Source organism: Lacerta agilis, chromosome 2, assembly GCF_009819535.1.
Source record: "Lacerta agilis isolate rLacAgi1 chromosome 2, rLacAgi1.pri, whole genome shotgun sequence".
Taxonomy (NCBI): Eukaryota; Metazoa; Chordata; class Lepidosauria; order Squamata; family Lacertidae; genus Lacerta; species Lacerta agilis.
In genome coordinates, this window is record NC_046313.1 from 26,148,039 (window position 1) to 26,162,787 (window position 14,749).

A 14,749-nucleotide genomic window follows, 5' to 3' on the forward strand; every position below is an offset into this window, starting at 1 on the left:
ATTTTGCAGATAATAAAAAGCCTTCAAAAAACAACAAAGATTGGTACATTCTGCTTCTAGTATTAGTATCCCGCTTACACCTCCAGTTAAGCCAAAAAGATGTTTCTCCACTAGCTTGGTTTTTTTTTGGGGGGGGGGGATTGGGAAGAGAAAAATAATTCCATAAACCAGGAGCATCTGGACCAAACACTAACTCTGCTGCCAGGAAGGGAGCGGTGCTCTGCTTTTAAAATAACTACTGTCAACATGATCACACGCTCGTAGAACAAAATTGTGTGTCGATGCAAGATCAGGAGATACAAAGCCAAGATTGCATTTCATAGCCATATTTAGCATCTCTTTAGTCTACAGTCAAAAAGGAAATCCTCTCTCTGCACACATTGTTAATGGGTTGTGGCCAGCAGGATACCCTGTTATCAACCAGCTGCTCACCATTTAGATCGGATCAAAGGAGTTCGCAGAGTACAATGGGCTGCAGAACACTTGCTTGGTAATGTGGGTATCAGCACAAAATGGTCTGATTCACAGGCTGCTTACAACCATAGTTAAACTAAACTATGGTTGAAATGTGAACATGCACTGTGTTGCTGCATGCTGCTGAAATCGTGGGCACGTCACTCCTCCCCTGCTCCTGCTGCTGTTGTGGCTGATGAGAAACAAGCCAGGATCTGTCTTACCATTTCTCTCCTAACAAACCACAGAGAACAGTGGAACCTTGGTTCTCGAACGGCATCATCGACGAACAAACCGACTCCCAAACGCCAAAAACATGGAAGTAAGTGTTCCAGTTTCTGAACGTTTTTCGGAAGCTGAATGACCGACATGGCTTCCACTTGAGTGCAGGAAGCTCCTGCAGCCAATCGGAAGCCGCGCCTTAGTTTTCAGGAGTCGAATGGACCCCCCAAACGGATTATGTTTGAGAACCAAGGTACCACTATACTTAATTAAGGGTTGTTCTTGGCTTGCCAGACAATGCTTGTTTGGAGAGAAACGAGCCACAAGTCTGGATCTAGATGTAAACCTAAGGCTAAGTTGTCTTTATTCAAAGGGAATAGGGGAAGAAACACCAGTTGCTACGTGCAGGCGGGAAATAAGGCACCTCAGCAGACCATATCCCAAAAGTCCTCCTCCTCCTCTCTTAAGGAACACACACTTAGGTTTCACCAATTTCAACAGGAGAATTAAGCATACGTCCAACTCTTCCACTGGAACAAATTAAACTCTAAAATGGCACGCTTTGGCTGCAGTGTGCCCAAGTTTAATTTTTTTTATTACAAAGCCAAAATTCTTTTAAGAGCGGCCTGCAAACCTATCAGAGCACAAATCACAAAAGAAAGGAACAGAAAAAACGATAATACCATCTGAGCAAACTTTATAGCACTTTATTTAACAGTGCTGAGGGGAGGGGAGGGAAATCCTGCAATTTAGCAACTTCTGCAACACTGTTAAAACCCAAAACACTACCAAAGAGATCAGCACTTTCTAAATTCCAGCTATAAAGAAGGATTTTTGAAAGTTTGAAAGGCTGAGCCATTTCTTTTTCACCTCAACAAGCACTGATAATATAATCCACCCATTCTTCCGCTTACAGTTTGGTTCCTGTTGCCTGAAAAAAAGAAAGGTTTTATATTTCTTTAAAATGGGTGAGAGTAGCCTTTTTTTTTGCCCAAGAATGTAATCTGTTTCCCACCTAACAGTTTAATCTACCGGTAATTTGCAGCACAATCCTACTCAGAAGTCAAGTCCCACTGTGTTAAGTGGAACTTACTTCCAGGTAACTGGGTATAAAGACTGCAGCTAAAATGTACATAAACACCTTAATACTATCACAAACTGCAGACTTTGTTGGGCCTCAACATCATGCCCATCTTTCTCTCCCCTGGCTCCTACCTCCCAAATGGTCAGTCTAAAAAGAACTCTGTGCTACCATGAGGTAGGGTGAAATGGCAAATTCTGGGCACCATTAAAAGCAGCAACTTGCCAGTTATTTGGGGACTTGGCCTCTCCAGTACTAAAATCTCTTCATCTGGCTCTGCTTCATGCTCCCATGATAACAATGCAGACATTATCTTGGCACAGACATCGATCATATACCCGCCAACACAGCAAGGTGGATGAACAGATTCTTTCCAAAAAAGCACAGATAGCTGCACCTTATGACAGTCCTCCCTCTGGTATTTAAGTAGCAGGCATTCAGATGGGTTTAAAAGCTCAGGTGCTTGCCAAATTTAATTAAGTCTTCAAGGGAACTACGCTAGGCAAAACAAGCACAGCATCATCAATACTTACATATTTGGAAACACAATTTTATTTCTCCCTGCAGTGTCTCATACCAAAACTGGAAGACCAGATTCTTAAAGCTACTTTTAGAATTTAAAAATCAGAGTTAAATTCAGAACTACTATGTTGCATTTTCTTTCCCATCAAATAGCTCAAGCCAGATTGAGACTCAATTGCTGATAAACACTCCTATTTCCCTTCAGCGACTCTTTTCAAATCGCACAACCAATTAAAGAACAAGTAATTCATTGTTGTTGTTTTTTCATGCAATTAAAACATGTGGCCTTCCCCAGCATAATCTCTAGGTTAATCACCAGGCAATTATTTCCTTACACCTGCATCTGAAACAACTGAAAAAGGCCCTAGGATTTGTTGTCTTTTATGCTTAGCTCAGAAAATATGAAAAGTAATCTTAACCTCCAGTTACCATTTGGTTAAACTCCGACTCTACAGGATAAAGTAGCTGATAATGGTGACATAGTGCATATCAAGGCAGGAAGTGTTTGCACCAAACAGCTGAAAAATAAATTCATTCACAAGGCATACCCACCTAATCCAACCAGATTTAAGCAAATTGCTGGTGAATGTTACTGGATTACAACTCCCATTATCACTGTCTAGTGACCATGCTGGCTATGACTAATAGACCTTTGGAGTCCAACATCTGGACAGCTGCAGGTTAGCCATCCACTTATCTACACACTACACAAATTTTGCACTGAAGCAAAACTTGCTTGCAACTTACAGTGACAGTGGTGTGCACAAAAACGCTGGAAAAACCAAGTGCCTCACTCAAGTTCAAGAGCAAGCAAGGTATGGTTGAGAACTCCCAAGGAATAGGATGGCGGAACTATAAAGGTAAAGGCGAGTTCCCTAGAACTCTCGTTATACTCTCTAATTTCATATGCCACTCTGGTCCATGACAAGGAGAAATAGAAAGCAAAAAGTTAGGTACGATGTCTTTCAAGCCAGAGCATGTTGACAGAATCCCTACAAACATATCCTTAAGACTTGCTGTGCTTGCAGGTGAGGCACCAACTGGAGAAGCCACTGACCTTAAACCCATATGAGAGAGAGAGAGAGATTAACCAACCAAACATGCTCGTTTTACTCCTTGAGTGCCACTAGTCTATCAATGCCTGTGAAACAGGTCCTCTTTGCACAGCAGCCATGCCTAATCGTGTTTTTTTTTAATGATAGTAGCCTTTTCCATCTGTTGTTGTTGTTGTTGTTGTTGACGACTTTTCCATCTTTTTTAGGGCATCAGTCTTCTTGAAAACAGTGTGTGTTGTTCCCCCCACAAAAAAGAGCAATTTCCTTTCCTCAACATTCATGCAATGACACTTGGTTGCTCTCACCAGGCAACAGATACAGTCTGTCTTAAGACTCTCATGCCTGTCTCAATCTCTAGGGGACACTATCGAAATCTGATTAGAACACAGCAGGGGGCTTATCAAGTGTGCTTGAAATCAGAAGTCACTGACTAGGTATTTGTCTTGTCAAATGAAAACCCCCTCTGGCATAGGCAAGAGTAATTTATTTATTCATTCATACATGCATACTTAAGATTGGAAGTGAGGAAAGAGCAAATGAAAATTAAGAGACCGGGGAAATATTGTTAACAGAAGACACTCTAATATATTTTGTGTGTGTTATCAAACACACAATGCTAAAGGAAGCGAGAAGGGAGTGAAGAGTTCTCAGTAGTTAATTAATTAATTAATTAATTAAAATACATCTCAACTAATTTGTTTTGTTGAAACTCTACTCTATACCTTTCACAAAGTACTCTACTACAGCTTAGTGCAGACTTACACACGTTAAAATTGTAATTATTGTTACCACCACTATCTCTGCATCCTACCTTTTCTCCAAGCAGCTCAAAGTGGTTTACCCTGTTCTCTCCCACTCCATTTCACTGTCAAACCAACCCTGTGAGGTAGGTTAGGCTGATAAGACAGTGACTGGGCCAAGGTCACCCAGTGGCCTTTAAGGCTTGGAACCCTGATATTCCAGCTCCTTGTTCAACACTCTAATCTAGAGCTTTCCAAACTGTGTGTCGCGACACGTTAGTGTGTCAGCTGCAGTGTGTAGGTTGTCACACGAATATTCCAAGTGCTGCTCCTGGGGCTGGAAAGGAGTTAGTTTACCCTCCGGTTTGATAATAAAACTGAATTACCACGTCGCGAAACGATGCATGTTTAAAAAGTATGCTGCCAACATGAAGAGTTTTGAAAACTCTGCTCTAACCGCACAAAGAATAATGAGTACCTATCCCAAGTGTCTAGCTGTACAGTCCAGTCCTTTGAATGTTTATTTGGAAACAAACCCCTTTGGGTTTAATAGAACTGTCAAGTAGGTGTGCACAGGTTTACTGCTTTATTTGTATTGCTGGCTTTGTATTCGTACTAAGAATATAAGAACTATCGTGCTGGATCAGGCTGAAGGCCCATGCAGTCCAGCATCCTGCTCTCAGCAGCCAACCAGATACCTGTTGGAAGCACGCAAGCACAAACACCGTAAAACAGTTCTTTCTCCACCTGTGATTGCCAGAAACTGATATTCAGAGATGTACAGCCTCTGACCACGAAGGTAGAACCTCCGTTTTATGTGTGTGATGGCGCGCACAGTGCCAAACCCGGAAGTGACCAGTCACTAAAAGGGCGGGGTGGGCATAACGGGGTGTTTCAATTGCACACAAGCACATAATGACCCAGAACGCAACTCGGGGATTGCCTGTAGTAGCTACTAGTCACAATGGCTATTTAAGCCACCTTGAAAATGTTAACCAGAAAGGTGGCTTGTAAAAATTTAAAAATAAATAAAAGGTTGCAGCTTTACACTTGGATGACCACGCAACTATCACTCAAGATGGCTCAAGCCCTCCTGGATGGGAAACATGTAAGTATTATTATTATTACCCCAAGCAGCTTCTATGGTCTTACCTGCAACTGACCAAACTATGGGAGTAATGCCAACATACAGCTTGCCTGATAAGACACAAGCATTGCCATATGTATTTAGAAGAAGTACCACACATATCCTGCTGGAATCCAGCACCAGTGAGGATAACAAGTAGTGATTTTTTTTTTTTTAACCCAGAGGCCTTTGCAGGCAAACGAAAAGAAAGCAACATCCTACCTGCAGCTCCTTGTCAGAGTATTTTTGAGGATTCTTGCTCCCTTGGCTCTTCTTCCGGAGCTTCTTCAGTTCAGCCTGGCACTTCTCTAGCGAATCCCCCTTATTCCTTTGCTCAGTTTGGTACTTCTTCAGAGCAGCCTGTATGTGGAAGAGGTGTGAGTAGCTGAAACAATAATACGCTGAAGGAGTTGAGCAGAGATTTCCCCTGCTCCTAATGAGCGCAGCTAACATCCTCCCTACAGGCAAGAAGGTCCTGACCTCACACCTGCTGAAGAGGGTATGTTTTGAATGAATACATGTTTAGAGAAAAAAGCTGGCTTCCTCTAGGGGAAGTGGAGAAAACACATTCCCAGTAACCAAGAGAACAGGGTTCCTAGCAGAAGGGAAAGTTAACACGGCATGCTCTTACATGCTTGGGGGAAAGGCTGTGTTTGGGTTTTGAAATCCTTTGGCCTTCTTCTTTGGGCGTAGTAGTTCACCATGAATTTGGAAGCCTTAGAAAATAATAATAATAATAAAGAGTCTGCAGAGGGAGGCACTAAGAGAGAAACACCACCCTTATTATCAGTTTGGAACAGTAGGATTCAGCTCAAAAAGAACCACCCAGTTTCTCCAAGAGGGACTTGTAAGGCTGGTGCTGCTATATTAAAGCAACGTCCACTTCTAATTACTATATGTTCTTTTCTACCAAACTAGTGCTTGGCAAATCAACGGCAAGCAGACTGTTAGAAACTAGGCTTCTTATCTGGGCTGTAAGTTAAGCTACAGTGATCTGGGTGTTCAAAGTTCTAGAAGTTTCCATTCCATTCAGAAGGAGAGGAGAAGGGAGAGTGGTCATGTCAAAGTTTTGTAAAATAGAATGAACTGAAGAAGCATGCACGCGCGCACACACACACACACACTGAGTTTTTAATATAAAGAATTATCACCTCTGCTTCCATGGCAATGTTACCTACTTCAACTTTAGTAGCATAAACATTCACAGTCCCACTGAGATTTAATGACTCATAACTCCCCTTGTTCATTTCATATCTAGAGATGGTCTGGTTATGCTCCCACACAAATGAGAACTAGAAAGTGCTGGATTTGAGGAGAATTTATCTAGTTCTGTTCAGATTAACAGAACAGAGCAGAGAGTCTACATTCAGAAACCATTTGTATTTATTCTCTCTTTAAAAATTTAGTGCAACTCAAACTCTTCGCAGACACAACCATAAATAGGAAGGTGGTGGGAGGGGAGGACAAGAAAAACAATGGGCTTTCATTTCCTGTTTCACAAGCTTCTCCAACATATTTGAAATGGATTTTATATATATATATTTTTTGCATCTCTGGGGTACAGGGGAACTGAGTGAGATGTGAAAGTTCCCGTTCCAACAGAGAAAAGTGCAGAGAAAGAGTGTGAAAGTCAACTGCACTCTCCTAGCCCTCTTATCATGTCCAAAATGTCTCGTTTTGAATGCAAAACACCAAAACTACAACACAAACCTTGCAGCAATACAATAGGTTTTGAAAAAGTGAACCACATAAATTTGAATCCCTGTGGTTTTAAATACACTCATGATATCTTAACAGATAAAGCACAATCTGAATTAAGTGAACGTAGTTCAGAACTTGTCCTTCAGAACATATCTAAAGAAATGCCTTGCAGGATCAGATCAAGGTTCAGCTGAGTCCAGCAGAATTTGCAAGAAACTCGGCCACCGGTAGGTTGATATGTGCACCCAGATCATGATCTTCCTTGGATCTACCCCTTGTCTTGGAGCAGCCCAAACATCTATGGTAGTAGATCAACCAGATAAATGGTACTATAAATGCAATCAGATTTGAGCCGGTGATCAGATGTACATTAAATATAGAATACATATTACTTACACTTAGATATCGTGAATCCAGTTCTACTTTCTGTTCCAGTTGTGTTAGTAGCTCGTTGTGGAAGGACTTCAGCTGATAACCAAACAGAATGGGGTGGGTGGGGGGAGATAACATATTTAACGATTTCAGTATGTAAATATGAGAAAGCATGCCGTGAAGGGCAACTAATCCACACGGGACCTTTGCATCTGGGCAGGTGTACACAAAACAGAACGTGAACCAGTACAAGAATATAATACGTAGGACAAAGAAGCACCAGAACAGCCATGCCAGCTCTGAGAAGACAGGTGCATTTCATTTATTTCGCAACAATTATATACCACTTGGCTGTAATAAAACCTCAAAGCTGTTCACAAAAAGAACAGAACAATAAAATTATCAGTTAAAATAAAGCAGTTTTTAAAAATGTAAAAGCACAATAAAGAATCAACGAGCAGTTATAGGCCATGGGGTGTGCCTGCAACAACATGAATCAAGTGGAAATGCCTTTATTTTTTCCTGAATAAAATATGAGGAAAGCTTACCTGCCTTGCTGCAGCAAAGAGCTTCCCTGGCACTGCATGAAATCAATCGGTCAAGCAAGAATCTTGGTCCACAATCAGTCCTCCCCCCCCCCCCAGCTTCAATTATTTCTCTGACATTGCCGAGGCCAACATACGATTTATGATTTTGTTTGCCTCGTGGCTTATTCAACAGGGGGCCTTATTCTTATTTAAAGGACTTGGCAACTATTTCACAACAGATGTATTTTAGATCCACGTGTATCAAACAAGACTGCCTCTTGGCCAGCCTCTGTAAAAGGGACATGTCAATAGGAAGTAAAGTGCTTACCATCTCTTCCAACTGATTCTGAATCTGTCTGTGGACTTCGGCCATTTGGAACAGAACCTCTCCTAAAAAATGGCAAAGACATAGCGGGGAGGGAGGAAGACGAAAGGAGACATTTTTAGAGACCTTTCTGCATCAACCTTCTCTCTCTTCTCTTTCCCCTCAAACTACTGACCTGCAATTGTTTTTATTTAAAAAAAATCACTTCAGTTTTGCTGGTGCCTGAGGAAGGAACACTTCTTTCGGAGACTCATTTAAGATTAACTCAGTTTACACATACAATATGTGCTACCCCAGAATACATGGTCAGTTAGGTAGAGTTAGGCAACAAATTGATACCCAACATCTTACAGTGTGTTTCTCTCTGTTTGGCTGTGTCTATCTCTCACAAGGAGATAGTTATTCTTTCTCAAAAGTGTGTTATAAATGGTTGAGCATCTTGTGGTGTTCTTTATTTAAGGTTTATCTGTACAGTACATGCAAAAAATAATAAAGCATTTAAATGGAGAATACAGAAATGATAGAATAGGACCAATTATCAATGGTTCTTGGGCAGGCATAGGCAAACTCTGGCCCTCCAGATGTTTGGGACTACAATTCCCATAATCCCTAGCTAAGAGGACCAGTGGTCAGGGATGATAGGGACTGTAGTCCCAAACATCTGGAGGTCCGGAGTTTGCCTATGCCTGTTCTTGGGTATACTAAAAGTTGTGTGTAAGTTTCAACAGTCTTGATTGCAGAACACTTTGCACTGATTGACAAACTTAATTAGATTACATCATGCCTGGTACAAAAAGCTTGCATGTTGCAGCAAGGCATGCTTGGCTGAGGAAGCAATGGAGACTCTCCCTTCAAAAATCTAACAGCCAACGGGTATTCAGCTCTCTCTATGGCACTAATTGGAACACACAGGTTCCTCTTAAGGCAGAGAATGGAAATAAATCAGAACCTGGTAGCCATTATATTGACAAAGTTGCAGATTAATTAACGCGCGCCATCTATAAAAGGGTCCCATGTGCTCCAATTAGCACTAGAGGCACATCAAAATAAAGGCTGCCTTTTAATATTTTCAGAGGGAGAAAAAAACCTTTGCTCCTTTGCCCTGGTAGCTTTTGGTGCTATCCAATCTCTTTTTGCAGTAGACGTGCATTTTAAACTTTCTCCTTTTCCATCTTAAAGCTATTATTAATTTAGGCTGGATTTTTCATTACTGTAGACCCAACAATTCTCTCTCTCTCCTCCCACCAATTCTCCCTTTTGTTATGTTGGTTAATATCCTGCCTGAAGAATAATTCTGGCTCTCTATTTTGTGACTTTTCCATTGATCCCAATAAAAAATATTATGCTGCTGCTGTTCTTTTGATCCACCCCCGCCTGCCCACAAGCAACTCAACATGGAGGGCTCCATTTTTATTTTTATTTGGTCCAGAACGATATGGTGGTTTGCAGATTGGTGAAAATTGTGTTAAGTAAGAGGTGGTTCTGTGGAACTTAGAAAGTAGTGAACTTTCAGAAACAAGCAGGTTTTGGAATAGCATACATTGTCCCCTTAAGTTCTCCTCATTTAGCTATATGCCCACATGCAGATCTCAATAGCAAACAGCTTCTCAGCTAAACTCTACCCACTAGTTATCCACGCTGTGTTGTTGCAATAGGAAAGGCACTGTTGAAGTGCAAGATCATCCTGCTACTGATTTGCTCAACTTCCCACACATCATATCAAATTCTTCCCCCCCCCCCCACTTATACCTCTCAAACTGCTTTGTAATGATACTCAGTTTAAACCAACTCAGGCAATTAGATCTGTTTTTATATTTTCTTGCCCCTATAACAGTTTGAAAACTATATTAGAAGGTATTAAGAGTTGCCCAGGGCTACCTGCTGACTCTTTGGCAGAAGCAGACCTGGGATTCAGTATTTGCAAATGAAGAAACATTAATCAGTCGGTAGAGTATGAGACTCCTAATCTCAAGGTCATGGGTTCAAGACCCACGCTGGGCAAAAAAAGATTCCTGCATTGCAGGGGTTGGACTAGAAGACCCAGGGGGTCCCATCCAACTCTACAAGGCTGAGATTTTTAATACTACACATTGGGACACTCTTACTTAACAGTTCCCCAAGATTCAGAGATACAGTGGTACCTTGACTTATGAATTTAATCTGTTCCAAATGCACATTCGTAGGTCGAAAAATTCGTAAGTTGAATAAAGCGATTTCCCCATAGGAATGCATTGGAAACGAAAAATTCGTAAGTCGAGTAAACCGCATCTAAAATTCGTAAGTCAAGTAAACCCCATCTAAAACCGCCAACAGATGTCCTTCGGATGTCAAAAAATTCGTAGGTGTGCGGGCACTTTTTTCATTCGTAAGTTGAAAAATTCGTATGTCGAGTAATTCGTAAGTCAAGGTACCACTGTATACCATTATAACACAACCTTTTACTTGGCTACCTATGTTGAAAATTGCATTCTAAATTAACTACTGTGAACTATTAACTCCCAAAAGTTGGAGAGGGTGCAAAATGCATGTTTAAGGCAGCACACCGGCTTTCAACTGAATGCCCCCCCCAATCCCTGACACTAGAGGCAGATTTTGCTCTCTACCGAGACACTGAGAATAGCACAAGGTAGATAAACAAGAGAACCAAGTAAATAGACAAAAACTCTCTGGGGAGAAAATGCCAAAGGTTTACTCCTTTAAAACTACAAACAGCAACTGCTGATTACAAGAGTTGCACAGGGGATGCAAGAAAATGGTTTCACTACTGTATCTACATGAGGCACTTTGTTAGATCGTCATTTTGGAAATACGCCCTGTAATTTTATAAGCTTTCTTCAGTCAAGAAAGTTATTATTGTTAGTACTCAATACAGTATACGATGCAATTTATGTTGTACAGCTATTCTAGCTTCGGAAGCTGAAGCCATTGCAGCTCTGGCTGTGATCTTGCCAGAGCCAATAAAGATAATCGGGGTTGGATAGATTTGGATGGAAGGCCCAAGTGACTACTGAATTAATACCTCAGTACAGAGAATTGTGGGAGTGCTTTCTGGTTGAGATGCAGTGAAGCCAAGGGGGTCTTTGAAAGCTGCCCTATATGTCTCTTCCTTTTCTGCTTTAAAGAGGTACACTCCTCCACTTTCTGCCAAGTAAGGAAGTCAATCATAAAGGAAGTCTAGGGAAGGGAGGATTATTCCACTGCTGCAGGGAATGACTTCACCAGACTTGTGTATCCTTCTCCCTTTTATTCCAACCTATTAAAATCCCCCTTTGGCCACGCAGCTTCCTACATCTAGTAGGACATGGTGCCCAAGTATGTGGACTGGCAAGTCACATGCCAGCCATGTGTGCATATGTCACAAGCCAGCTAGTGGTTTACTGAGCACAAGCAATGCACTCATACATACAACTCCACGAAATAGGATTAAAATACAGAGCAGCTTGAACAAGTTGGAAAGAGAACTATACAGTCGTTGTAACAACACCTGCACACTGCACACGAAACCTCCCTGTGCTCAGAAGCCTCAGGATTATCAGCAGAGTAGCCTACCAAATACAATAAAAGACCAACCTTGCCCAAATATTGATGCAAACACAGGGATTACGAAGGCAACTTAATCTAGTCTGTCTTCCCTCACATTTATCAGGATGAGGGGAACTCTGAGAAACATTTTGTGACAGTCATTGCCTTAAGGCAGAGAGCACTATGCATACCTAAAGCATTCCTCACAAATAGTTTTTGCCTAGCCTCCTCTGAAGTTTTCCAGCTGCTGAGATTCTGCAGCCTCCTTTGGCCAGAAGCAGCTTCATCTTGTAGAATTGCCCTCCGCTTTGAAGCATTTAAGTATGTAGGTCTTAAAACAGGAAAAAACCTTGGCAAAGTCGAGGATGTGCTTGGAGGCAGAGTGCATGCTTTGAATGGAGGTGGTTTGCTTCCCAGAACCTCCAGCAGTGTCCCTAGAAAGTCAAGGCCTTTGGGCATGGATAGTACCTAGGCTAGATGAACCCATTATCTTGGACTCAATACAGGTTCATGCATTCCCATTCCACCTTGCTGCAAGACAGCCTTCTATCACCTTAATAATTGCCCCATCCTTTGAGAATGTCACCAAGCCTGTAAAGACGACTTCTTCCGAACATTCAGGTTGTCACAAAATCTCACTATGATGTTATAGGTTGGAGGGACACACACACACACACAAACACACACACACCGCTAAAGCCTAGAAATTAATAAATGGTAAGATTTTGATTACTGTATTTGGGATGTGAAGGGAGAAATACAAGCTGCAGAAGAATTCCTCAGCTAGGCTATGCAAAACTTCACACAGACAGACCCTGGGACCCCCTGGAATCTTGTTACCACTTGGCGGGGGGGGGGGCAGAGGCAGCACCCAAGTTTTGTAACAATATCGACCCTTTGAAAAAGCTTATCTAAAGCAATAGGTTTCCTAATTTGCAGCCTGTAATCTTTCTTCCTGGTCTTTGAATCACATACTGTAGTTACAAGACGGCATATGAGGGAAACAGAAAGAAGTTGTTAAGTCATGTTATCTGCTTAGTACGAGCTTGAACATATCAATGCCATCCTTAACACTGGCTGTCACCTAGTGCAATTAAGCACACCGCGTTTACATGCAGTGTATGGTTTCATGCATGAAAGGAAGGTCTGGGCAAAAAGGTTAAAGCCACAAAACCTACAGGAAATTGCTTTCTGGTTGAGATGCTAAATAAATGGGAAGTGACTGGTTCTTGTTGTCAGGAGAACAGTAATATAACTTAGAGAATTTTGCTGCATACTCCGCAGAAAAAAAATGTCCAGCAACTTTCCCTTTCAAAGTAACAATGCAACACTAGCTTAATTTGTGTACAAAGCCAGTTTTAAGATCGCTTGAGGACTAGATGTTTTGCAGACAAATCTTGAGAATTGTAGCTTTCAAGTGAAATTATGTTCTGCGGCAATTATCCAGGCTCTGCTTTCTGAAGCATAGTTGCACCCATTGATGATTTGTGTGAATACGGACAATTAGTATGGAGAACAGCTCTTATCTGTGTTCATTAAAACATTAAAGTTAGTTGGACCTTTACAGAATCAGTAAAGAAACAACATATGTCCCTGCTTCAGAGTGTTTCCATTTTATCTCAGAAGAGGACCAGTGATAGGGAAAGTTCCTGTTCAGCCCACAGAAATCCTGTTCTAGATGTTCTTGGCACTGATAAATATTTTATTTAATTAATTAATTGTATTTTTATACTGCCCTTCATACAAATATATCTCAAGGTGGTTCACAATGAGAAATTACAATAAAGCCCTATTACATAATTTGATTTTAAAAAGAAAAGAAAATATTTACAACCCAAAACAGGTGCCTACACGTCTGTACTAGTCGAGACTGCTAATGTAGAAAAGTGGTGGTCAATACTGAAGGAAGACCCTTTGAGCTAGTAAACAGAGTCAGATTCTTAAATGTAATTAACACACGTCATCCTCATTGTTTTACCATGTCAGAAGATTAGCTTCTACAGAAAATTTTCTGGGTTCCAGTGCTAGTTTACGTACCTTGCAACTAGGGAAACAGGGCATTTGGAGCTAATGAAACTATTTTCAAGCCCAGCTGACCAGAAATGTAAATAAAAGTAAATAAATAAAAATGTGGGTTGTATTCAACGAAGTCAACCTGTTAACACAAAGACCGACAGGCCTTCCTCTTCCTCACCAAAAAGAAATGCTGTGAGGCTTCCCTCAACCCTCCATAGCAGATTTGGGGAGCTGGGTGCAGGGGGGACATGGATAGAGGGAGAAGTCACTGTACTAACAACTTCATAGGGTGAAACCCAGTACAGTATCTCTCTCTCCCCCCCCCCCCTTTTTTAAAGGAGTTTTCAGAGACAAGTGTCTATCTCTAGTCTGGTAAAAAGATTTTTCCGATGTACATTCTGACCAAAGAATCGTTTCAAGCCTGTATCGGCAAAAGGAAGTGGAAAATCCTGCCTGTTTTTCTAGTTGTTACCATTGCTAAAGTGCTCAAAATAATTATATTGCACATGTGCAAAATAGATTGTGCTTTCCACCATGAAGATGTAGAGTGTGAGAGAGAATGCAGTGGACTCACTTTCCTATATTGCAAGGGAGGCAAATTTACAATGGTTTAATGCTAAGCAGCTCCACAGGACTCGAGCAAATGCAGTCTACAAAAACAAGTCCTTCAATCCAGGGGTGTAGAACCTGTGATTCCCACAGATCTTTCTAGATCCGAACTCCCATCAGTCCTAGCTAGCATGACCAATGGGCAGTGATGTTGGAAGGTGGAATTCAATAACATTTGGAGGGTTATAGGTTCCCCAACCATGCTGCAATCTGTCTGCTGGCTCCAGAACTTAGTACAGTTTTCTTGGCTTCATCCAGCAACTTATAAGCTTATGGTATCTTTCTCTCCATCTATTTTGGCCATGGCAGATGCCTCCTTGTTGTACAAAAACTCCTTTAATTCCATTGCCATTTCTCCTCAAAAGGACCACAAAGCTTTCAGAGTAGCTTGGATCTTCTGTGTATGGTGGACAACCCTCTCTTGTTGCCAGTATTAAAGTAAGATTATACTGCCAGCCCAGTCGGCCTCTGTACATGG

The 14,749-nt window shown here is 41.4% G+C and overlaps 1 protein-coding gene across 1 annotated transcript in view; it reads right to left on the bottom strand.

The window, feature by feature from the left end:
• BAIAP2 (BAR/IMD domain containing adaptor protein 2) overlaps positions 1-14,749 on the bottom strand; it is a 118,946-nt gene that overhangs the window by 43,827 nt on the left and 60,370 nt on the right. Inside the window, 3 exon segments of the mRNA XM_033138996.1 lie at positions 5,422-5,559; positions 7,297-7,368; positions 8,128-8,189. Of these exon segments, the coding sequence (XP_032994887.1) occupies positions 5,422-5,559; positions 7,297-7,368; positions 8,128-8,189 (272 nt within the window).